This window comes from Lepisma saccharinum, chromosome 9 (genome assembly GCF_977018435.1).
Source record: "Lepisma saccharinum chromosome 9, izLepSacc3.1, whole genome shotgun sequence".
Taxonomy (NCBI): Eukaryota; Metazoa; Arthropoda; class Insecta; order Zygentoma; family Lepismatidae; genus Lepisma; species Lepisma saccharinum.
Window position 1 is genome coordinate 67258153 of NC_139237.1, and position 26769 is coordinate 67284921.

At 36.5% G+C, this 26769-nt stretch overlaps 1 protein-coding gene across 1 annotated transcript; it reads right to left on the reverse strand.

The window, feature by feature from the left end:
- Positions 1 to 7466: 7466 nt before the first annotated feature.
- LOC145992706 (uncharacterized) lies at positions 7467 to 25917 on the reverse strand. Its single transcript, XM_083129091.1, has 2 exons — positions 25102 to 25917; positions 7467 to 7997 (listed from the first exon to the last, which is right to left on the reverse strand). The coding sequence occupies exons 1-2, from the start codon at positions 25828 to 25830 to the stop codon at positions 7836 to 7838; spliced, it is 891 nt and encodes a 296-aa protein (XP_082985217.1). The 5' UTR covers positions 25831 to 25917; the 3' UTR covers positions 7467 to 7835.
- Positions 25918 to 26769: the final 852 nt, after the last annotated feature.

Here is a 26769-nt window from a genome sequence, read left to right on the forward strand (position 1 = left end):
CAACGTGACGTGATACTCTGCATGGACATCTGACTACGACGCAATCTCTTTGCAAGTGCTGTTGGAATGTAGCCGGATATAATTTTCTGAAAATTTGGAAATGTGACTTGTGAAACAATGCAACTTAATATCTGTTATCAGCTACGCCACCTATTTTTAGTCCTATTATTTCATTATGTGCAGATATGTATATGGAAAATTGTTGGCGTTTAGCCCAGTATTATAATATTGTGAAAATTTTCAAATGTGATTTGTGAAAAATTGTGACGTGATACACTTTTTCTGACTACATATTTGGAATCAGCGACCTCAAATTATATAGAATCAGTTAAAATATCTAAGTCAGCAGAAAAAAATATTTCATATGTAGACCAGTGTTATCATGAAGCCATAAGTTGGTGGAGTACCTCAGTGGGTTATAATATTGGAATGCAAAGTAGTTGTAATTAATTCTGTTAGGTGACTGTAATGCACAAATTGGCAAAGAAGAGACATTTAAACCCACGATTGGTAAAGAAAGTCTTCATGAATTAAGTAATGATAATGGTATAAGATTGATTACTTTTGCAACCTCAAAGAATTTAATTGTGAAAAGTACCACTTTTAAACATAAAGATATCCATAAATATACCTGGTCTTCTCCAGATGGTAAAACTCACAATCAGATAGATCATATTCTCATTGATAAGAGAAGGCATACTAGTATAATTGACGTTCGTACACATAGAGGTGCTGACTGTGCTAGTGACCATTATTTAGTAATTGCTAAATTAAGAGAAAGACTCTCAGTGATAAATCATAAGCAACAGAATCTAAAAGTTCTAAAATTTGATACAGGAAAGTTTACTGATGAAAGAATTAAGAAAGATTACCAAATTAAACTGTCAAATAGATTTGATGTTTTGCAGGATTTAAATGATGATGAAAATATAAATCAAACAGACGTAAATAAGAATTGGGAGCACATACGTAATGCAATAGAATCAGCAGCTAAAGAAAGTATAGGATACCATAAACCGAGAAAAAGTAAGCCATGGTTTGATAATGAATGTCATAATCTAATAGAAATAAGAAATCAGGCTAGACTTAGGTGGTTAAATAACTCTGATGATACAAATCTAAACAATTATAATAGAATAAAGCGAGAAGTTAACCGCACGTTTAGAAGTAAAAAAAGAGATTACTTGAAAACCAAAATTAACGAAATTGAAACAAACAGCAAAAATAAAAATATCACGAGATTTATATAAAGGTGTAAATGAATTTAGAAAGGGGTGGCAACCTAAAGTAAACTTGATAAAAGATAAAGACGGTGATTTTCTAGCTGACCCAAGTGATATTCTAAATAGATGGAAGAACTACTTTAATGACCTTTTAAATGTCCATGTAGGAGATAAATCAGAAGTGAATGAAGTCCACACAGCAGAACCTTTAGTTCCAGAACCCAACTTGACTGAAGTTAAAGATGCTATTAAAAGGCTAAAGAATAACAAAGCACCTGGCATTGATTTAATACCAGCTGAGTTAATTAAATATGGTGGAAATTCATTAATGTATCAAATTCATAAATTAATCTGTTTAATATGGAATAAAGAAGAAATCCCTCAACAGTGGAAAGAATCCATAATTGTTCCTGTGTTTAAAAAAGGTGATAAAATGAACTGCAATAATTACCGTGGAATTTCTCTACTCTCAACAACATATAAAATATTATCTAACATTATTTTAACAAGACTAACCCCATATGCTAATGAAATTATAGGTGATTATCAATGTGGATTTAAACGTAACAGATCAACTACAGATCAAATTTTTCACATCAGACAGACACTTGAAAAAAAGTGGGAATATAATCAAAATGTCCATCAGCTATTCACTGATTTCAAAAAAGCATATGATTCAGTCAAAAGAGATAAACTATATAATATATTAGTTGAGCTTGGAATACCTAAGAAGCTTGTTAGTATGATAAAAGTATGCACCAGTGAAACAGAAAGTAAAATTCGTGTGGGTATTAATATGTCTGACAAATTTACAATTCATGATGGGTTAAAACAAGGAGATGCATTATCTCCATTGCTCTTTAATTTTGCCTTAGAATATGCTGTTAGGAAGGTAAAAGAAACTAAAGAAGGACTAAAATTAAATGGTGTGACTCAGTTGTTAGCATATGCAGATGATGTAGACTTACTGGGGGATGATGTGAATACAATTAAGAATAATGCTAAAATATTTTTCAAAACTGCTAAAGAGATAGGTTTGGAAGTTAACAAAGAGAAAACTAAATATATGCTTACAGGCCGAAACCAAGTGTTAGGTAATAATCAAAATCTAATTATTGATAACAACTCGTTTGAACCAGTTTCCAAATTCAAATACTTAGGAGTAATATTAACAAATGAAAATTATATTAAAGAGGAAATAAAAAGTAGGCTTAATTCAGGAAATGCATGTTACTTCTCTCTTCATAAACTTTTGTCTTCTCGTTTAATATCTAAGAAACTGAAAGTTAAAATATACAAAACAGTAATTTTGCCTGTAGTATTATATGCATGTGAAACTTGGTCCCTTACATTGAAAGAGGAACATAAATTGAGAGTATTTGAAAATAAGATCCTTAGGAAAATATTTGGACCTAAAAGGGATGAGGAGACAGGTGAGTGGAGAAGGTTACATAATTTAGAACTACATAATTTGTATTCATGTCCAGATATTATTAGAATAATTAAATCAAGAAGACTTAGGTGGGCAGGCCATGTGGCACGAATGGGAGAGGAACGAGGAGTTTACAGGATTCTTGTTGGGAAACCTTATGGTAAGAGACCTGTAGGAAGGCCAAGACGAAGATGGAGGGACAACGTTGAGATGGACCTAAGGGAAATCGGTAGGGATGGAAAAAAGTATATAGAACTTGCTCAAAATAGGGAAACATGGAAGGCCTGTGTTGCTGCAGCCATGAACCTTCGGGTTTAAGAAGGCTAGAGAGTTAGTTAGTTAGTTGTAATTAAATCGTAAATTGCTGCCACATGGTGCTGCGATATATACACCCATCCATCTACTAAAGGTTAACCACACAATATAGTGATGTAGTGATATGGAAAAAGTTGTTAACGTGTATTGTATATGGTGGGTGCCTTTTTCTTATTTGTACAAGATTGTACCTCTTTATGTGGTTGAAATTCACATTATCAGGTTTTTAGTACCCTTTGTAATGTTATAGTGCAAATTTTTCCTCCAAATTAAGAAACCATGTATGAGCCAAAGTAATTTAAAAGACCTATCTTTGCTTCCCTATAGTGGATGTCAGTGTAGGAACCGAGCACTTCGATGTTTCTCAGAATTTTGAGGGAGCGGTCTTACCCCTCGCAGGTCATCAACAAACAGGGTTGGGTATGGTTGGGTGTGTCGCCTTTGCATCCAAACAATGTTTCCAGCTCGAGTAGTTTGTGACCAGATTGAAGAATGACCGCTTGTGCTGTTATGCATGCAGTTAAATTCAGTCCCAAATCAGAGTGCAATACAAGCTAAAATAAGTATAATGGTGGCAGAATGTCTATGTAGATTATCATATCTCTGGGCAAGTATTATTATTTGCACCAGATAACTATATCTACTATTGAGACAGTCTAAAATTCGCAACGTGTTAAAAGTAATTATCTTCACAAACTGTAGAGTCGCATATTATTTTTCTCAATTTGGAGAACATCGAATCCTAACAAATGTTCGAAGAATCGAAAATTTAAACAAGTAATTACATTTTGGTCATTTTTAGGTAGGGACCATCTTGGTTCATATGAATCTACCTCGCACAATAAGTTTGTTATTGAGCAAGCACAATAACCAACCCTTGCAATAAGTCACTGGAAAGACACATGTGTGGTTACACACATATTTAGGCATCTAAAGAATAATTATATTCTTGGGATACAGAGTCGTCGTCATTTAACAACTTTAACATGGCCATGCTGAACTTACCGATTTAAGAAAGACTCATTGATTGCTTAATGAAGCTTTTTTCTCGTGTTGCAGAGCAGGTTCAGTTTTTGGAGTATTACAATGTTTTACACAGTCCTTTCGAAGAATTTTGAGAAAATTGATGTTTTATCAGAGGGACCATTGCATTTAAGATGGTAATTTTTCGTTACAACTTTCCTCCATACAACATGTCTGTAGCCACTCAGGCTGAAGAGCCTGATGACGCTGACAAAGTTCAGATTCATAGGTGGCAACACTTACAGGCAGGAAGGACCTTGGCAAAAGGTAACTTTGATTGGCACCATGTTGACAACTGACTCAAGAAACCCGTCTACCAACAGAACTCATAGCGCTCGGATCCTACATTGACATACACCTTGATCGTCTTCATTTACTAGAGTTACATCTTTCATTGTGAGAGGAGGGTGTTAGGCTGAAACTTAAACCTATTAGGACTAGATCTGACTGGAATATAGGACTGCAAAACTTGGCCAGAGCATCATAAATCTACACAGCACCTACTAAGAATAGTTAACATTTTGTCATTGAAGTGACTACAAATGCAGATTAAGTATTTCTCAAAACCTTATATTGGTTAATTTGTAATTGTAATCTTTCACATATTCAGGGTGATCCAACTTTGTCCCACTTTTTCACTGTTGTGTTGAAGGACTCATTCCACTGTTCCTTGCCTTTTAGAATTCAACATAGACATTGTCATTTGAAACTCAACTCTCCCCAGTCCTCTTGAAGTACCGCTTCCAAAGCATTTACATCTCAAAGTTTCTGGCAAGCATTCTCTTTAAGGTACCTCCAGAGAAAAAATCCAATGGTGTTAAGACATCTCTCAGGCCACTCAACATTCCCATGATGCTCGATGACTTGCCAGGAAGATCATCAGCAAGTTAAACCAATGTTATCAGGGCAAATTGGGGTGTTGCACCATTTTGCATGAAGTGCACCTCTTTGATATCCTCCAAGTTTGATATGATGGGATGGACAAAATTCTCCATGTGCAGGTATTACATCCAGGCTGCAATTGGACACGATTTGTCACAGCTTGAATGTCATTTTCAGTCATCTAAAACTGAGGAAAGATAACGAATGGCAAGGAACATGGCACGTTTCAACAGTGAAACGAGTGTGGGACAAAAATTTGGATCACCCTGTATATTTAGCATTACGTTTATTATAATTCATGGTACACAGCTCAACAGTAAGTAATTTTTAGATTAAACGCAACAAAGTAATCAAATTTTGAATCTTGAACAGTTTCAGTGAACTATTAGTAAAGTAAAATGGATAGGCTTATTTTAACCAGAAATGAAATATTTACATCTTAACACTATAGATATGTACATATTTGAATTCTGGTAAAATTTGTAGTTTCTGTAAAACTAACTACTACGATGAATAAAATTTGTCTTCCAAAAATCTTAGGCACAAAGAAAAACATAAGTACAGTATATATTTTTTTGTGACACTGCTGTCGCAAGAAAATGTTTTTGTTATCGGGAATTGGAGTTTTGTAAATTTTTAAAAGCATATAAAATTTTATAGTCCAATAAATATTTTAATGAATTTTTCGTTTATTAGTCCTGCTTGGCAAGCATATGAATCAATCACATAGATTCAGGATGTCTACCAGTCTGGAAATCCTGGAAAAGTCATGGATATGTTAGTCAAATTTACTGTTTCTGGATAAAGTCAGCATTTTTTAGCAGTACACTAAAAGTAGATTTTCGAACAGAGAGAGAAAGAGAAAGGGCAAGCAAAAAGTTAAAACTTGTCGACAAATTTACTTCAGTTCGATATACTGACTATTACCAGTAGTTACAGTAAAATTTTAACTATTTTCATGTAGAAATCTACTACAATAGTGGATTGGAATTTTCCACTTTTGCTTTTTTAGTGTTTTTTGATGGGTAGTTATTGGCAACAATGCGTATGTTATTAAATTGTACTATAATTATCGTATTATTTACACAGTCATTTATGATTTTTTATAAAAATGATTCCTTGTTATGTACAGTGGGATCCATGAGTATTACCATGCAAATTGTCCATCACTATGTTCGTACACTTTATTTGACCCAATAACAGCTTCAAGAATTAAAAGAAAACTCAAAACAAGCTGTTAACAACTTCTGCACCAGCATACATAAAAAATCATCGCTTAACAACACACAGGATGTGAGAGAAAAATTAATGAAAATAGTCATGGACAATTTGCACGGTAATACTCATGGATCCCACTGTACATACATGTGATACTTTCTTCCCTCCCCTTATTCAACAGTTAATTAATACTGTGTTTCCCTTGTTATTACGTTTACATGTGAAGTAAATATTTCAGAACTTGGTTAAATGGGATTCTAAGTGTGCATTTAGCTGAAATATAGTGATCTCGCAAACATGTACACTAATTGCCCTAACGATTTGGTATTGAAAATTTTGGTTCTTGGTCTGGAATATGGAAAATTCAGAGAATTTTGTTTTTAAGGAAATTGTAGAACTGTCTTTGTTGTAAAAATAAGTTTGAACTATTTAACAAGAAAAGCACCTGTTGACCAGCAATCTCATTTTACACGTGAAAATACCAGGTTTCATTAAAATGTTCTTTTTCAATGAAAGTAGTTGGGTGCTATAAAATATATATTGGAATGTTCTGAGCATATGTGAAAAGGCACTCAGCCACTGTTAAACTTCATGCTCCTATTCTAACTTATTGAGAAAATTGTGTGGCTGAACCAAAGCTGGAGCTTTGGTTTTTAGCAGTCGATGTCACTGATCTACTACACCATCCACTGGCATCCTCTCATTTCCACGATTTTTGTTAAGAATTTATATACATGGTGGTGAGAAGAAACTAGACATTGTAATTTTTGTAATACTTAAGCAATCTCGATGAAATTTTCCGTACATATACATTATGGAATAGGATTACGTATGTGCCAGCTCAGAATTTCATGTATCACCACCAGCTGCCTCCAACAAACAGGATGGAATCCACGCTCTTCTGTAGGAATTCCTTCGTCGTTTGACCGGCCCCACAGAGCATGACTTCTGGCAAACATTCTCTTTAATGTACCTCCAGAGAAAAAATCCAATGGTATTAAGGCATCTCTCGGGCCACTCAACATTCCCATGATGCCCGATGACTTGCCAGGAAAATCAAATTCAAAGTGTGGCTGTGTGTCATCTTGCATGAAAACAAGCTCACCAATTTTTCCCCAGTCAAATAGTGTTCAACATGCATTGGGTCATTCAGAAAGTATGGATCTACGACCCTATGGGCTATCATATGGTGAAATTCGTATGCACATATTTAATCCTATTCCATAATATATATGCACAGAAAGTTTCATTGAGATTGCTTAAATATTACAAAAACTACAGGAAATTTTCAAAGTCTAGTCACTTCTCACCCACTCCTACGTAGTTCAATTTCAACAAAGCTATCTGTTGATCAGTAAAAGAGATTAAAAAAATATTTTTCTGTTTACACATATACGGAATGGGTTCAGTTTTATTAAATGATTTATCTTGTTGCGTTGTCACAGACATATCGAGAACTGAAAAATATTCAGTTATTTACGAATTGTACTTACATTCATAACTACATTTATTTACACATAGCATGAATATGAATTTACATCCTCTTTCTCTTAGTGCCATGTAAAGATCTTTTCAAAGTTACAGGGAAGGTGTAAATTTTCCCATAACTACTGTTCTGCGACATGATATAATTATTTCTTTACTACTGTCCAAAACTTTGACATAATCACCATCTTTCACTTCTGTTCTTCATAATTTTCTTCTTTTCCCATTATGCCATGAAAGACTTCTGCTGATGTTGATTATTTTGGTTCCTCCTCTGATAAATTTGATGTTGACTTTCCTGTTTGTGCCGTTTCTTGAGTCGCTTCCTCTTTGATATCACCGAGAGTCACGTGGCTGCTGGGAAGTTGAGGATATGACTTCTTGCTTGGGAAGATGGTTTGCTGTTTAACTTCGTCCTGCTGAAATAACGTGATCAATAAGTGATGTGACGATGTTGGAACCTGGTTGAATTGGACACGGTGCTTATATGCACAGGTAACTTTAACTTTACCTGTATATATTGTAGGGGAACCCGGGGCAGAACGGAACACTTAGTATTCAAACGACAGTAAAATAGTATATGTGAGACATTGACAGACATTAAAATAGAAATTACACAAAGAAACATTATACACATAAAGAAAAACTGGAAAAAAATGTAAACCTGTAGAGTGGTCCATTCTGCCCCGGCACTGGGGCACAATGGACCCCCTGGTCTCAGAATGTGAAATGTAATATAATTGAACATTCGTCTACAAATGATATTAAGTGGTAAATATATAACTTGTTGGTGTAGAAGGAAGCTCTTATCACTCATATATTGGATACTCCTGTCACAGAAAAGGAATTTCAGACACAGCTGTCTATTCTCAATCACAAGATAAACTTTGTAAAAGAGCAGAGTTTCAAAGGTTTAGTATTTTTCCATATTTCCATATTTCCTTACATTACTCTTAGTAGCAGAAAGTATATTTAGGAAGACAAATTTCTGTGTTTCCTTTTCTTTCACAGTTGGCAACTTATCAGAAATCATAAACTCCAGTAGGTACGTAGAAAGTGTAGTCTTCATAGAATTACCTTAAGGAAAGGAGTGACAATTTTGCACCAGTTATACATTTATTTCCAAGTGTTAGGTAATAATCAAAATCTAATTATTGATAACAACTCGTTTGAACCAATTTCCAAATTCAAATACTTAGGAGTAATATTAATTTATTTCTCTCCACCCATGCAATTATATACATACATACATACACACACTTTATATATAGTCTAGTGTGGTTGGGATTGTCTTGTGTAGTAGTTGTGCTGTCTAGTGTGTTGGTGTTTATCTTGTGTAGTAGTAATGCTGTCGAATGTGTTTCTGTTTGTCTTGTGTAGTATCGGTGGTGTGTATGTATGTGTCTTGTGTTGTAATTGTGCTGTCTAGTATGTTTGTCTTGCCTTGCGTAGTAGTTGTGTTGTCTAATTTGTTTGTGTTTGTCTTGTGTAGTAGTTGTGGTGTGTAGTTTGTTTGTGTTTATATTGTGTAGTAGTTATGGGGTGTTTGTGTTTATATTGTGTTATAGTTGTGATGTCTTTGTGTGTGTCTTGTGTAGTAGTTGTGCTATCTAATATGTTTGTGTTCATCTTGTGCAGTAATTGTGCTGTCTAATGTGTTTGTGTTTATCTTGTGTAGTAGTTCCTCCATTCATATTGGGGGTTAGGCGTAGAGCTGACAACTCTGCACTGTAAAAAGCCATGTCAAGAAACAGCAATATGAGGCCATGGATGTTCCCAAGGTAAAATATTCCGGAGGTAAAATAGTCCCCCGTTCGGATCTCCGGGTGGGGACTACTTTGGGAGGTCCCTGGACTAAGGATAAGATCTACATTAGGAATAAGGATATTAAATTAGGCACCTGGAATGTTCTGAGCCTTTACCGGCCTGGGGCATTTCAGTGTACAGTTAATGAGATAGTTAAGTATAAATTAGATGTAGTAGCTGTCCAGGAAGTTAGGTGGCCAGGAGAAGGGAATTGTAAAACTAAAAATTTTACTTTTTTCTATGGTGGTACTGAAAATCATAATTTTGGAACAGGCTTTTTTATAAATAATAGAATTATCTCGGCTCTTAAAACAGTAGAATTTATTAATGATAGGATATCATATGCAGTTTTACAGGGTAGGTGGTGTAAAATTATTTTAATAAACATACATGCACCAACGGAAGATAAAGATGATAATACTAAAGATGATTTTTATACAGAGTTAGAACAGGTCTTTGATAAATTTTCTCAGTATGATATGAAAATTCTGTTAGGTGACTGTAATGCACAGATTGGCAAAGAAGAGACATTTAAACCTACGATTGGTAAAGAAAGTCTTCATGAATTAAGTAATGATAATGGTATAAGATTGATTACTTTTGCAACCTCAAAGAATTTAATTGTGAAAAGTACCACTTTTAAACATAAAGATATCCATAAATATACCTGGTCTTCTCCAGATGGTAAAACTCATAATCAGATAGATCATATTCTCATTGATAAGAGAAGACATACTAGTATAATTGACGTTCGTACACATAGACGTGCGGACTGTGCCAGTGACCATTATTTAGTAATTGCTAAATTAAGAGAAAGACTCTCAGTGTTAAATCATAAGCAACAAAATCTAAAAGTTCTAAAATTTGATACAGGAAAGTTTACTGATGAAAGAATTAAGAAAGATTACCAAATTAAACTGTCAAATAGATTTGATATTTTGCAGGATTTAAATGATGATGAAAATATAAATGAAATAGACGTAAATAAGAATTGGGAGCACATACGTAATGCAATAGAATCAGCAGCTAAAGAAAGTATAGGATACCATAAACCGAGAAAAAGTAAGCCATGGTTTGATAATGAATGTCATAATCTAATAGAAATAAGAAATGAGGCTAGACTTAGGTGGTTAAATAACTCTGATGATACAAATCTAAACAATTATAATAGAATAAAGCGAGAAGTTAACCGAACGTTTAGAAGTAAAAAAAGAGATTACTTGAAAAGCAAAATTAACGAAATTGAAACAAACAGCAAAAATAAAAATATCAGAGATTTATATAAAGGTGTAAATGAGTTTAGAAAGGGGTGGCAACCTAAAGTAAACTTGATAAAAGATAAAGACGGTGATTTTCTTGCTGACCCAAGCGATATTCTAAATAGATGGAAGAACTACTTTAATGACCTTTTAAATGTCCATGTAGGAGATAAATCAGTAGTGAATGAAGTACACACAGCAGAACCTTTAGTTCCAGAACCTAACTTGACTGAAGTTAAAGATGCTATTAAAAGGCTAAAGAATAACAAAGCACCTGGCATTGATTTAATACCAGCTGAGTTAATTAAATATGGTGGAAATTCATTAATATGTCAAATTCATAAATTAATTTGTTTAATATGGAATAAAGAAGAAATCCCTCAACAGTGGAAAGAATCCATAATTGTCCCTGTGTTTAAAAAAGGTGATAAAATGAACTGCAATAATTACCGTGGAATTTCTCTACTCTCAACAACATATAAAATATTATCTAACATTCTTTTAACAAGACTAACCCCATATGCTAATGAAATTATAGGTGATTATCAATGTGGATTTAAACGTAACAGATCAACTACAGATCAAATTTTTCACATCAGACAGACACTTGAAAAAAAGTGGGAATATAATCAAAATGTCCATCAACTATTCATTGATTTCAAAAAAGCATATGATTCGGTCAAAAGAGATAAATTATATAATATATTAGTAGAGTTTGGAATACCTAAGAAGCTTGTTAGTATGATAAAAATATGCACCAGTGAAACAGAAAGTAAAATTCGTGTGGGTATTAATATGTCTGACAAATTTACAATTCATGATGGGTTAAAACAAGGAGATGCATTATCTCCATTGCTCTTTAATTTTGCCTTAGAATATGCTGTAAGGAAGGTAAAAGAAACTAAAGAAGGACTAAAATTAAATGGTGTGACTCAGTTGTTAGCATATGCAGATGATGTAGACTTACTGGGGGATGATGTGAATACAATTAAGAATAATGCTAAAATATTTTTCAAAACTGCTAAAGAGATAGGTTTGGAAGTTAACAAAGAGAAAACTAAATATATGCTTACAGGCCGAAACCAAGTGTTAGGTAATAATCAAAATCTAATTATTGATAACAACTCGTTTGAACCAGTTTCCAAATTCAAATACTTAGGAGTAATATTAACAAATGAAAATTATATTAAAGAGGAAATAAAAAGTAGGCTTAATTCAGGAAATGCATGTTACTTCTCTCTTCATAAACTTTTGTCTTCTCGTTTAATATCTAAGAAACTAAAAGTTAAAATATACAAAACAGTAATTTTGCCTGTAGTATTATATGGATGTGAAACTTGGTCCCTTACATTGAAAGAGGAACATAAATTGAGAGTATTTGAGAATAAAATCCTTAGGAAAATCTTTGGACCTAAAAGGGATGAGGAGACAGGTGAGTGGAGAAGGTTACATAATTTAGAACTACATAATTTGTATTCATGTCCAGATATTATTAGAATAATTAAATCAAGAAGACTTAGGTGGGCAGGCCATGTGGCACGAATGGGAGAGGAAAGAGGAGTATACAGGATTCTTGTTGGGAAACCTGATGGTAAGAGACCTGTAGGAAGGCCAAGACGAAGATGGAGGGACAACGTTGAGATGGACCTAAGGGAAATCGGTAGGGATGGAAAAGAGTATATAGATCTTGCTCAAGATAGGGAAAGATGGAAGGCCTGTGTTGCTGCAGCCATGAACCTTCGGGTTTAAGAAGGCTAGAGAGTTAGTTAGTTAGTTTTGTTGGTGTAGAAGGACCTACGATTTGTATTCTTTGTTCTGGCGTACCAGGCCTAACCGGGATGTCAGTGGGGCTTGAAGTCAAGAAATCAACATCTGAGAAAATATCCATGTTAACATGCCAAATTCCAGTTGCTTCGAAACCTTGGAGTATTATTTACACACACACATCCTATTACACATGCACACATAAGTAATGCACACAAAATACAACAGTAGCTATAAACGGAATAATGCAATAACATACCAACAGGGAGGAGAATGGAACCCTACTCCGTTCTGTCCCGTCGCTACATGAGGTTCTGGCGGAAAATGCTGGTGAAATATGCAACTGTTAATATACAACACTGTAGTACCCACCACATCTTTAACATGCAAACCAGGGAAACCATGTGTTACATGTGGAAATGTATCTTACCTTCAGAGTCGAGACGTCCAAGAGTTAGAAGACAATCTCAAAAATCCACCAAAACGTCGTCAACATGACATTGATCATTCAACATGGCGTGAACTACCTACCGTTCTGCCCAGGGTTCCCCTATTCGTTTCTGTGCCCCTGAGTAACTACGTTTATTTTTTACATAAGCGAACCCTCTACTATGTCAATGGCCTAAAGGCTTACTTGCCCCCCCACCTTTGCACTGCGGGGTTTTGCGGCTTGTAGATCTGGCACTGTTTGTGACCTTTACATCCTGATCCTACAAATTTTGAAATTGGGAAATGAAGAAAAACTCATTCAAAATTATAATTAAAGATTTGTAGTTTGTATTTAAATTTTTAAAAAAGTTTAACATATTCAAGAATATCTCGGTTGTGTTGTAGTGTGTGAAGAACATTTAAAAACGTAATCCTTTTATTACTACTACTTTGGAAAACAGATAATTCTAGCAGTGTATTACCAGAATATAAGCCTACCAGTAAAAAAAGGAAAAAACATTAAGAACAATAATAAAATATCTAATGCAGCGTGCAATATATTTTCAGTAGAAAATGTGTACTTCAACTCGGCTAAAAAAAATAACATTGTAAACTATGTACTAAACATTATTCTAAGTAAAATTTACAAAATGTTTATGAAACCCGACCAAATTCTTATAAACAAAATCAAATTTATAATTTAACTTTTCTTTACTTTCACAATAATGCATAATCGTCAGTGGTGGAATAACACCCTTCTATCTCCCCTTACCTCTGCAAAGTGTATTTTTTTCTATCCCATGTTCTGACTTTGTTGTTATCTTTTTTAAGAAAGAAAAACTTTGAATAGCATCTTCTATCCATGGCACCCTAGACTTCAGCTCCCCTTGCCTACCCCTTTTCTTTGTTTTCTTTCTCTATGTAACCCTCCAATCTTTTAGTAAATACTCGCTCATGAAGAGGGTGATAAGAATTTAATGCCACGTAGGCAAGAAAAAAATAATTAATTCCTATATTCTTCCACCTCTGTGCACTGCACCGTCCCAAGAAGGCATGTGGGGGAGGGGACTGGAGGTAGGGCTCCACACATTCTTCATTTCGACCAGTGCTGGAAGTGAGGGTGGATGGTATCATCCTAGCTAGCAACATTTTCGCAAGACATCCTCCCAGTCAGTGGCGTGTCCAGTGATTTATCCACACCCCCCCAACACCCTCCCAAATTTTGGTGAACACCCCCCAAGCAGAAAAGTGGAACACCCCCCTACAGGGGGGTGTAAATATGGATGTTTATATCAACAATAGAATGACAATACTTCAACATTAACAGAAAGGAATCATTTGTAGCTGAAGAAGCGTAGTCCAATGGACCTTTCGATCAACTAAAAGGAAGGAGGGTGGAATGTGCAGCATGGTCATTTCCTGGAAACACTAGCTCCCTTGACAAGGCTTCGGTCAGCTCTAAAGGGTAGGGAAGGGACACTGCCATCTGGAAAATGTCAAACTGACCTCTCGCCCTCCTTCGAGGGAGCACATTCCGCGCACAGTGTTGACAGTTCAGCGTTTGAATACCTTATATATTTCTGAAATACGTTACAGATTCGTAAATTCAATTATTCAACCCCTGAGTGAATGCAATTTACTTTTTGTTGCATTTTCCTTTCGATTCATCCATGTGAAAAATGTACGATAAAAGTAAGGGAAGAAATTCAAAGATACAGGTTTGACTCCTTGTAGTGAATTCTGTTACTATGGTTAGCAACACTATTTTCTGTAACTTGGCGAGATGAATGATTTTGGAGTGGTAGAGAAAAGAACAGTCGAATGCCTTAGGTCAGTCTCAGTGTAGCATCTCCGTTCGTGTGTTGTCGTTCTGTTTAGTGTATAACAATGTCTGAAACTTGACTGCAAAACTGTCTGAAGAAGATAGAGAAAATGAAAAACCAGACAGAAAGAAACCGAAAGTGGTGAGTAGAAAATCAGTGACGCTATATGTAGGTATAATTTCTTCCAACCGATATTCATAAAGTACCAATATAAAATTTACTGACCGAGTATTAGATATAAAATGGCAAGTATTTCATGAAGAACCTAAGTGATTCATTCACGTCTATAGTTGATGACCATTTTTGTGGCTCCAAGAGTTCTTACCTTTGTAAAATAAATTATATACTATTAGAAAGAGAGTTGTAAAAGGAGGAGGGTCCAATTCGGGTGCTTGCCTGGGCGCTAAGTACAAATGGGGTGCCGAACAAGCAAAACAGATAAAAATAGAAAAGCTTTAACGTCGTGGTGCCCTGTGAAATTACTGGCACCCTATTAAATTAAAGTTATTGTCAGTTTGCAAAGATATAGATTTAGTAAAAATTGTCTTTCACTTTGTATCTAGTCGGTTCCCTGACATAATGACATGTTTAATTTTATTCAACTTTTCACAGGAAGCAAAGGAAGTGTAAGCGGCTCGTAGCTAGAGGGGGGCAGGGGGCAACTGCCCCCAGAGAGCCTGCTTTGCCCCCCTGTGAAAAATACAGAACACCTGGAATTCTCACTAATCTTTACAATTACTCTAGCAACATAACAAAGACACTTATTGATTTTGTGATTTATGAAGGTGTGTGGGATTCAGTATAATTTCGTATCAGGATTGGGGGGGGGGGGTGAAATTCCCTTTTTGGTAATAGTGATTCATGTGGTAGAGAGAGGCAGTGGATATTTGATTTTTGTTACTTAGCGTTGCTTTTCTGCAACTTATAGCTAATCGCAACAATGAATGATGACGTGAAATTGATGAAGAGAGACTCATAAACAGTGCCGCAACCACAGGGCGGCAGGGGAATTGTTCCCCCTCCACCACCACCCTCCCGACCTTGGACGGGAGTCCATTCTAGGGGAAGCGAACATTGAAAGAGAATCTAAGAATAGCAGGACAATTGGATACTCTTGATGGAATTAGTTTTTACGAGTTCCTTGCATTTTTCTTCGAGACGCCCAAGGGCACTACCAAGGAGCAATTGCCCCCCTCTCGATTTCAAATTTTATACAAATAAAAATAAATTTCGTAAAATTTTCTTGCTTGCTTCGCTCGCAGTGTCTTCTGTTCTTATAGTCCAAGTTCAAAGCCATAGTTATGGGGCGGTGAGAGTCGGCTCTGCGAGCCAAACGATCTATATGAGAAAATAAAAATGTTAAAGAGAATGCCATGGCGCTCCGTAAAATTATTTGCGCTCTATTAAAACAATTTCTTACTATGAAACTGAATATGAAATATTAATGATGACACTGTAATCCAAGAATTCATTGATAAATCAAGGTATTCCTATTTGTTTGTCAGGTGTCAAAACATGTATTTCAACTATAATATAATACAATTCACACAATATTTTGCAAAATGGTTAACGTGTAGTGATGCAAGAGTCTCCCCTTTGAAGGAAATAGAGTCCGTGGTGGACTAAGGGACCCATGTTTTAGCAAGTACAAAAAAAATGTATTACAAATTTTTACACAGTTCATCGAAGTGTAGATAATATGTAATCATTATTACTTCATTAATTCGATTTTTCTTGCATAACTTCTTGGTGTTGTTGGATTCTCGTTAGATTCCTTTGTGCGGGAAAATCTTGCATACTGGAAACTAGAAAGAATCATTATGAAGCATGATTGATTGATTGAATTGGTGTTTTAAGTCCACTTTATGCACACTAGGCTAATCGGGACTGGACCTACAGTTTAAAGTGGGATCCAAACCACTATGTGGCTCCACCGGGTATCGAACCCGGGACCACTTGGTTACAAGACGAGGATGCTACCACTGCGCCATCGGGGAGGCCCTGAAGCATGATTTATAAAGGGCTCCCTTAATCAGTTCTGCAGAGAGGCCCATTAATCGTCTATTAACATTATAAAGCCTGTAAATATCAAGTAGATACAGTCCCTATTAGCCTATTTATGTTAAACTTTATATTCTTTGGCAAATCTGGAAAGGTCATTATCGAAAAAATGTCATTTGATGTTGCTCGATTTTTTTTTCTTTGGTCCGTTGCCGTTTCAAGATATCATCCCTTTTCTGTTACTTATCTCTTTTGGGGGAGGTGTCAAGTGCCTCTGTGTACCCTGCTATATCTGCCAGTGCGACACAATATATTAAAAATTTGCCCCCTCTAGGATTGCCTTTGTCCCCCCTACAAATAATTCCTGGCTAAGGGCCTGAGTGTAAGGAATTAAACATAAAATAAATTTAATTTACATTAAGTCCCAAATTTATATTTGACCACAGGCGCACCAGTGAGGGCACGACGGCGCTTGCCACTGCCTGCTGGAAAACGTGGAGAGAGAAAATTTGTTTGGTTCATTGTGCTCTTTGTGTTGGATAGTGAAATAAATGCTATTCAATTTTTAAATAATTGAAAATAAAATTAAGCATTGCCTCAATTTTGAAGTGAAAATTCATTTTCTTCATTTTGCAGTTAAGGCTCCTTCATACATTTGACGAAAGTCGAATCTGAGGAAGAAGAAGAAAAAAGGAGGGTCATATGGGTTGGTTTTTGCGTGGCTTACTCTGTACGTATCTCTGACGTAACAGAGTACGTCACGAGATTGGCAGTCTTCACAGTTCTCTTGGGTCTCAGCTTCTACTGTCTCGTAGAGCTCCGACGCAGTAAATAGTCCCTAACGAACCTACACAAGTTATGTTAAAGAAACAGCGAAATGATTTTAAAAAAGTATAAAAGATTACCTACACATGGAAACAGATCTTCATATGAGATCGTTGAAGGTAGTCATTCGTTGTTTACTGTTCATGGCTGACGGGAGAGCAGTTGGGGTGGGGTGGGGTACCTGAGGGGAAACAAACACAATCGCTTGCAAGTGAGGAAGGACGAAAATGTGTTTCAGCGATGCCAACCCTAGCATAATGGTGCTAAACCTAGCATAATTTAACCGTATTTGGCACCTAGCACTCTGTGTTTGGCATAACAGCCAAATCTAGCATAATCTTAGTCTGTGGCATAATCTGCAACGTCGGTAGATATTGACCTCAAAGGAAAGTGCTCTGAAGAAGTAAAAATAAAAGTAACTGCACATCTTTATTTCAGTAGAGGACATATTTCCAACAAAAGAGAGTAAACCGGCCCAGGGATCCCGTTCCCCACCAACGCCTTTCATCTCTTCCGCCTCTTCCTGCCATAAAATCAAAAGTTTGTCCTTTCTGAGTACCGACACACGGGGTTCCACAAGGTAGATAGAGATGGGGTGCCATTTGCCCTGGCTGTATTTTCGCAAGGAATGTTTAGTAGAAAGTTGGATTGACAAGTAAAGCTCATGTGCCGCTCTCCATTGTCGGCAAATTTTGACCATCTATGTCTTCAGCTTGTGTTCGGTTCGGTTCGGTCGGCATCTTACCATTTCGGAAGCCGTCTCCCGCGGCGAAAAATGCGTTTTTCCTGTGTATGATTTTAATTCTTCGTGCGTGCGTCTTTCAGTGTATTTTTGAGTGTGTGTTTGAGTGTATCTGTGATTGTTTTTCCTGCTTAATTTTTTTTTTTTTTTGTAAAATATATTCGGAACAATTTCGAAAAAATGAGTACTAATAGCAAAACAAGTAACTGTGAAACTCCCGAAAAGAAAAAAAGACCGTGGAGATTTAAACCAGAAATGGGAGTCGTATGCTCAGAAATATAGAAAGGATTGGGAAAGAGGCGGTTTTTATTTGTTGGTTTGGTGAGTACCCTTTCACCTTTCCTTTTTCTTTTTTTGAAATAATGTTAGTTTACATAGAAATGCATTGTATGAGCATTTGAAAGTTGTAAAAAACTAACACAAAAGTGTGTGTGTCTAGCGGGGTGTTATTGGAGGGAAATGGGTTAATACGTCCTTCCATATAACGCAAAAAATGCAGTACTATATGAAAGATATTTGTGAATTATATCATAGATTATACACCTCCCTCCGGCAGTAATTGAAAGGTAACGACGCTTATACTGTGTCTTGCCATCTTCCCTCTCCCAATCTGCTAGAAGAGATACGTGAAGAAGTATTACAAATTTACGGAGCATTTACTTTACAAGCGCCCTAGTTCGACCCTTGGTAAGGTATGGACATGTAATTATGTTTTTATTCCATCCCATAGTCCATAACCATTTCATCAGTTCTTCATCCACCCTCATTGTCTCTCCCAGAGACCCTAAGGCAAAAAAGCGACTTAAAATAAATAGATCTTAGGGTGGGATACAATATAACATCTGAAAATAGTAGCCGCGGTGGCTCAGTCGGTAACGCGTCTGACTACCATGCTCAAGGTCCCGGGTTCGATCCCCGGCCGGTTCAAATCCGGGAACTTTTCTAACGATGGAAGCGGACCCGGCGCCCACCAAGCGTCGAATAACATGGGTACCTGGGGGAAACCCTGGGGGGTAAAGGCGGTCAGGGGCGTGATGCTGATCACATCACCTCCACTCACGACCGGATCAAGAAAGTGTGGGGCGTTACCCCCATACCCCCTATACGCCTTCATGGCGTGGTGCTAAGCACAGGGGAACACTTTACCTTTTTTACCTTTTTTTTTATTGTTAATAATAATAATAAAATAATAATAATAATATTATTGCCCTAGCACAACTGGGTGGCGTTCTAGCATAATTTCACAGTTCGAACAGCACTTTTCGTAGCTGAGGGGTTGGCAACGCTGATGTGTTTGTTGTGAAGCAGTTGACCATCTGGCGCGAGGCGAGCGAAGAAAACATACATGAATTATCGTTCTTTTAACACGTAACGAATTTTTCATGGATAGTAAAACCGTAATTTGATGACAAAAGATTCTTAAAACATTTATGAAATGGAAGATAGTAATCACAGCCGCGCTTTCATGTCTTGAATCTTGGCTATATCATTATGTGGGAGAGGCAGGAAGGGGAATAGGCACTTTCTCTCTCTCTCTCTCTCTCTCTCTCTCTCTCTCTCTCTCTTTCTCTTTCTCTTTTTAATCTTCCATAAAGAGCAATGAAAGGAAAACCGAAAACTGTTCCTATTTTGTACCTACAGTTCCTAAATAGAAATTACAATTTTTGTAACTACGTGTATAATTGGCTTACGCAGAATTTTGTCGCGAGGTGTTTCAAGTTTGTTTAGATTTTAGTATTTATAGTAATAAAAACAATACATTGTTTTTTGATTGATTTATTGATTTGCTTCGCCTTTTGTTCCACTTTTGGCTAATTTGCGAAGATGGTGATGAGTGGTGATATGATGAAGAATGAACACTCACATACAACCATGCCCAGGCCAGGATTCCAACCCGGGACCCCTGGCGTCGTAGCGCGATGTGCTAACCACTCCGCCACGGGGACCGGCAATACATTGTTTTTATTATAACATTTATTAACAATAGTAATCTAGTAATATGAACTGTTTATATTTTCGCTGGATGTGACACTAATTAGTTTAAAACAGAGCACGAATTAAACATTTCTTCAGCTTGCCCAGTCAGTGATCACAACAGGTTCATTGACCAGACCAGACCAAACATACTCTTTTTAAGAGTATTATACTCTTTTAGAGGTTCATATACTCTATATTCTTTTCAATTTGCAAAAATCCCCAAATATACTCTTTTCCTTGCTATTTAATTTCATTCATTATTTTACGCGTAAAAATGCCTTAAAATCCACAGAACGGAAAACGTCAAGATGTCAACAAACTGAAGTATTTACTCCTTGACTCAAGACTTTCCTATGAACAATTTCAAGAGTCATTTTCATATTCCATCAACAAGCAAAACATATTTCAAATTCATTGGAATTTAATGATAAAGATTAGGGCTGAGCCGATACCATTTTGAACCGATTCTCTTATCAATTCCCACCGATAGTGTAAAATAAAAAGGAAGTTTTAATTTTGCATAATTTTCAGGATAAGTAAGACTGTCAAGAAGTCGCACGGGATTTTTGCGGACCCCGTGAAAGACCAAAATGCCGGAAAGTATCGGCTGGTATCGGTAGCTGAATCCCAACCGATACTTTCCGATACCGATACATCGGCATCGGTATCGGCTCAGCCCTAATAATGATATTTTTGAAACTTACTGTGTAATTTCAAAAGCCGTTGAAAAACATCTTGAAGATTGGGGGGAAAGAAAAGAATCAATGATGTGGAGGTGGAGGTCAGTGTGCAAAGATTTAGTACAGGCTGGGTCAAATTTAAAAGTGATTGTGCCTCTTATAAAATTCTTGTTTACTCTGCCTGGTACAAATATTGGTTGTGAAAGACTCTTCAGTGTTATTAAAACTTATTGGCGAGAGGAAAAAAGGACACTCCTGGTGTCAACACTCGAACAAGTAATGGAAGTGAAATTCAATGTGGACATGACCTGTGAAGAGTTTGGACTGGCAATAAAGGACGACTTAAACATACTCAAGAAAGCAAAATCATCCCAGAAGTATGAACGATGGTGTCATTGGTGAGAAAGTATTTGAAATTAGCTAATTACATTGGACCCATAAAATTTAAATCTGTAGAGTGTAGGCCTATTTTATAGGGGCTATAATAGAAGCAATAACAAATAGCCACCCTTATTTTAGTTTTCTTTTTGTTTTGTGCATGCGCACCTTCAAACTATAGACTATACTCTTTTTGGTCAACAAATATCTGGTCATCGAATGCTGTGATATTTCATCTGGGTGCGTTTGTTTGTGTAGTTTTATTTTCGCTCGCTGTGTTGTGTTCGTGATAGCTCTTACACCTCGTAATAAACCGTTTCGAAGTGGAACAAAGAAAATTCTGCATAATCAGTGGCATATCCAGAAATGTTTCGGGGGGGGGGGGGGGTATGAACGAAATGTCTACAAATAATAATAATAATAATAATATTTTAATTGAATTAAAGTAATACTAATTTCAATATATAAATTAATATATTATTATTACGTGACTAGGTAAAGAGGCAAACAGTGTATATTCATTCTGTAGTTTACCTGTAGTTAAAAGTAGAAACATTTACATAAGAACAAGTGCCTCGCAATTAAATTAATGTAAAATAGAAGAAGAATTGAATACTATTGCATAACGAAATAAATGTAAGATACAGTGAAGTTTCTGATTAATATTGTATACATATTGTTATGAGTTGTAGTATGCATAAACCTTCTTTCTAATATCATTCAAAGCCGTACGATCCCAATATAATCCTTGCCATCCAATAAATTCACTAATGCTAAACGAGTATTGTTATTATTTTATTACTTGGTAATCTTTTCGTTTGCCCTAAATAAATACTTTATGTCTTTCAAAGCCGTATGATGTCAATCCCAATCATTGCCTTCCAATATATTCAGAGTAAAAATAGTAGTACTTGATAAGTATTTCAGGTGCTATACTTCAAAGCCGTATTATATTTATAGCTATAATCCTTCCCTCCAATATGCGTTCAGAGGAAATTATCCATCGAATATGAAAAAATTGCTAAAGGAGTATATTTACATTATTTAATTTTAGTACTGCATAGTCCTTTCGGGGAGGGTCCGGACCCCCAGCAAACTTGTTCTACTTATTATAGCGTAATATTTGCCAAGGAGACAGATTTAATTGAATTACTCAAAATAACGTTACTGGTTTACGTACGTACAATGTAAACGTCTAATGGAAAGCGATAAATAAACGGATAGGTATTATTCATTCTGAACCCTTCCACAATACGTGAACGTCTGTGTAGTTATTTTGCCGGCGATTTTGTAGCGCTTGAAACTTCATTGTTGTTGCTGCAGCAGACGATTTTCTCGGAGCCCACATCTTACGCCAAACACACTTTCTGCCGTCACCCATATTTTGCAATTGAACACGTCCAGTTGACGCATGCACACTTCCCTGCCACTTGCGATCGTGTTTTGTCTTCACGAGCTATTTTGTTGTATCCCTCCGCGTTCTACTGTGGGTGGGGTTTAGAACGCTTCTAACTATCTGCACGAGGTGTCGCCACAGTGCAGGGACACTTTTACGTATTGCAAGGGTTTCGTTTTCCTCAAACAGTCTCAAAATAGGAAAACTGACTTCTACAGTGATGATGTTAATGTCAAATACAATGAACATTGCACGTCCCCAAAAAAACAGTTTTCCATAAGCTTGTGTGGTTAACGAGATAATTGCATGTGAAAATTACGGTTTTCCCCATTTTTATGCCCAATTTACTTATTAAGCAGGGTCTTTTTTTAAATTTCTGCTTTGTAGGAAATACGCAGCCATATTTTCTGAAGGATAGAAAACAAACCCCGAGGTCCTATCTTTGCTCGTAACTGAAAAATCTGTTTAAAACGGAACGTCTGCACTGCGCGTTTTCGTCAATGTATGAAGGAGCCTTAACATGCCATGCGTTTATTTGCACATGTTATTTCGTTTTCTTTTAAGGCAAAGAGGCACGTGATTCCTAATTCCCTGGAGTCTCTCATTTAGTGTTTGAAAGATAAACTCTCAAAAGCGCCAAGCGTATTTTCCAAAGTTTTGTAAGGGTATAATGCATATGCATATTAATAATTAAACATGGCGACAGTATCCCATGATGTTTACTCTTTACAATCTTGCCTTGCTCGTTAGGCGTCCTCTTTACCTCACCACATGCCCCCTGCCCCCTCCTGTTCTAACAGTTAGAAAATATGCATGTATAATTTTAATAGTTCTATGTAGCGAGTGAGTTCCAAATTCTGCTGGTGTTTTCTAATCTCTGTTTAAACGATGATTCACAAACTGAAATAAAGTAATGAAACTCGATATATTTAGAGCATGCCATGAAGACTTTAAAATATAGTGGGAAGTTTGGATGCACGTTTGATAGATACCTGATATTGCTTTTTAACGAAATCGGTCAAGGAATTTCATATTGAAGTCTGCAACGAACGAGCAAAGCAAGATTGTAAAGAGTAAACATCATGGGATACTGTCGCTATGTTTAACTAATAATATGCATAATCAGTTTGCAAAGAAATTGTTCTAAAACTTTTTTTGCTCGCTTCGCTGGCAGTGTCATAATTTATTTAAGTCATATCATATCTGTATTTATAACTACTACTTCAGACAGGCAAGTGCGCGCACACCCATGCAATGCATTCTCACTGATATTTCAATTGGACACCCCCAAGTTGAACTCCGAGTTACACCTACGGCAAGAACGATACAAATACAGTTAAAATATTGCGCAAGTGTTTCTAATTTCTTTATAATTAGCTTAAGAATTGCATGAAATGATTCCTGGTAATAATATGTTAAAATTTCGTGTTTTGTCTAACGATTGATTAAATCAAGTACTGAACATTATCGGAAGGAAAGCAATACTCGAAACGTTAAACTGAAATGTTAACATTCATCTATTTTCCATCTTTTCCTGTATTTGACATCTTTTTTCTTCTGAAATGTTACGTGAAGGGAAGGGAGGGGGGAGGGTTAATCTCTAGAAACATCCATGAACAAATTGAATTAGGGCGAACATTTTTAAAACTGTCCAAAATATGCACTTAACTTCCCGAAACTTACACCCCCCCAAAATTTTCCAACACCCCCCCAAGGGAAAAATCCTGGATAAACCACTGGGCGTGTCCAAGAGGGGGTTGGTTAGGTTTATAACCCCCTCCCCATCCCCTTTGACTCAGTATTCCTAAAAATAGAACGTCAAAGGTAGGAAGAGATGGCAAAATGAGAGCTGACTACCAGAAAAAGTGTACGAAAATCCTGGGCACGCTACTGCTCCCAGTTATCATGTTAAACCGTAGGATCATACCCCCAGCTAACCCCAACGCTTCTCCGAACATCCCCCTAGCTAATATTTTCCACTTGAAGCGCTAATTTCGACCATATTGGAAATGGTGAAATCAGCACATACGCCGGTCTCTTTTAACTTAATATGCCTATTTTTTGAGAATTTGACGTATCAATTGCTTTCGAATGTTCACTAGAACATAAGATGGACAGGTGGATCTCGAAAACAGATAGCTATCCCTAGTTGTAATAATTATAAAATGGGCAATAATTTAGGTTGGACGTTACTCGCAGCGATTGGAGCTTGGGTGAGCCCCAGAACCATTTTATAGGAACATCGCCGGAAAATTTTCCGCCTGAGGTCGTTCACACCGAGAATAAAACTTGGGTCTGTCATCCGACTGTCAGACACCCTACTGACGAGCACCGCGGGCAAAGGGTTATATCCTCTCCAACACCTCCCTGGACCCGCCACTGTACAATTAAGTAAAATAAGTTTATAGATTAAATCGAGATAAAAAATAAAAGTATCACTTACTAATGCGTCTGAAAGATCATGTGACTGAAATTCGTTCTCATCACTCTCGTCACTTTCTGCCCGATGCAAACAAAATTTGACTTTTCTTAAACTTTTCAACGACGACATGCTGGAACTTTTAACTGGCGATCTTGAAAAAACAGAGAAAGTGTCTTCAGGCAGTGGAGGAAGGCTCATTACATTTTCAAGATCTATGAGCGACTCTTTAGAATACGACTCTGGATATCGTTCGTTGACATCTTGCTTCAGGCTCTTAAAGCTGCTCGTAGATATCAAGTGACTGGTTTCTGGTGACCTATGCCTCGACTCTAGGGAACGAATTTTTTCGGCTATAAAGGGCAAATTTACGTTCGCTGTATCTTGGCTGTTACTTTCCCCAGCATCTAAGTCTTCGTTATCAATAATCTCCTTCTCTAGAAATGACAAGAGCTTTTCGTACTCAAGCTTCAAGCAGTGAGATGCTGGTTCGCTTGGAGGAAGCTTTTCTGTCAGTTTAGCATTGGAAGCCACAATTTTGTAGGCTAGATTTACAAACGATTTTCCGGTATTCCTCATAGCTGACACTGTCTTTGAAGATCTTGCTGCCAAACATCGCAAGTAACTTACATATTTTTCGGCTGCAATAGCCTTTTCCCTGAGATCCATCGCCATTTCAGTAATGACAACAGCATTGTACAAAGTTTGTTCCGCCTGCTCTATCACGTCGACTGATCTGTGTTTCTTATCCATCTATACAAAGAAATTTCCACTGATTGTCTTGCACAAAATGTGCTGAAATGATTTTCACAAATCGCAGACGGGAAAGAGATGTTATCTGTTTACAATTTATGGTTTCAGTTCAGAATAAGGTTGAGCCACATCCTCCACAAAGGCGTTTATTGGCAGTCACGTTAAAACGTCAGTCCGTGCCCCACACCTACGTCATCAGAAACTTCGACTTGTTCTTTATTTAATTCAAGATCGTATGCAGAGTGAATACTAAGGAACAGTTGGAAGTTTCATGTAATTTATATGATTATGCTTATGTTGTTGGAAAGTATGAAATTGTTACACCAAAATTTTGTTTCGGAACAGCCTGCCTATTTGTGATTTAGGGTGATACACTTGATTCCCACACCAACTTTAAGACTAACTTATAACCTCTGGAACATATGAATATTTATAATATGAACAAATGTTAACTCTTTAGACCCAAAGTTCAGACCTACCAAAATAAAATTCTGGGTATGCCTACCTACCATACATAACTTCACCCTCGATAATATGGTAGGCTCTTTTTTAACACAACTCAACAGTCAACAGTATATAAATTTAACCCACTCGGCGACCGAGGGCGTTGAGTACTAGAATCTGGATTGATTGGTTTATTTAACTTCGCTTTTCTCCCACTTTTGATTAATCGAGAAGATAAGGATGAGTGATGACATGATGGAATTGATGAAAGGGCACTCACAAAAAACACTCATTCCCAGGCCGAGTTTCGATCTCAGGTTCAAGTTCTGACGCACGCATGAGTGTTCATTGGTGATTGTTTTTTATTTCATTCATTTCATCTCATCAGTGACGTGGACTGAGGAGTAGCTAGTCTAGCAGAGATAGATCAATCAATCTCACATCTCGAATTATATTCAAATCACAATATTTATTGTCTTGTTAAAGCCACCACAG

Bases quoted from the DNA above. Each gene is read 5' to 3' on its own strand.
- LOC145992706 (XM_083129091.1), bottom strand. From the start codon at position 25,830: ATGGATAAGAAACACAGATCAGTCGACGTGATAGAGCAGGCGGAACAA. The intron at 7,998-25,101 runs GTAAGTGATACT...ACGTTATTTCAG, and splicing joins ATGATCTTTCAGACGCATTA to CAGGACGAAGTTAAACAGCA.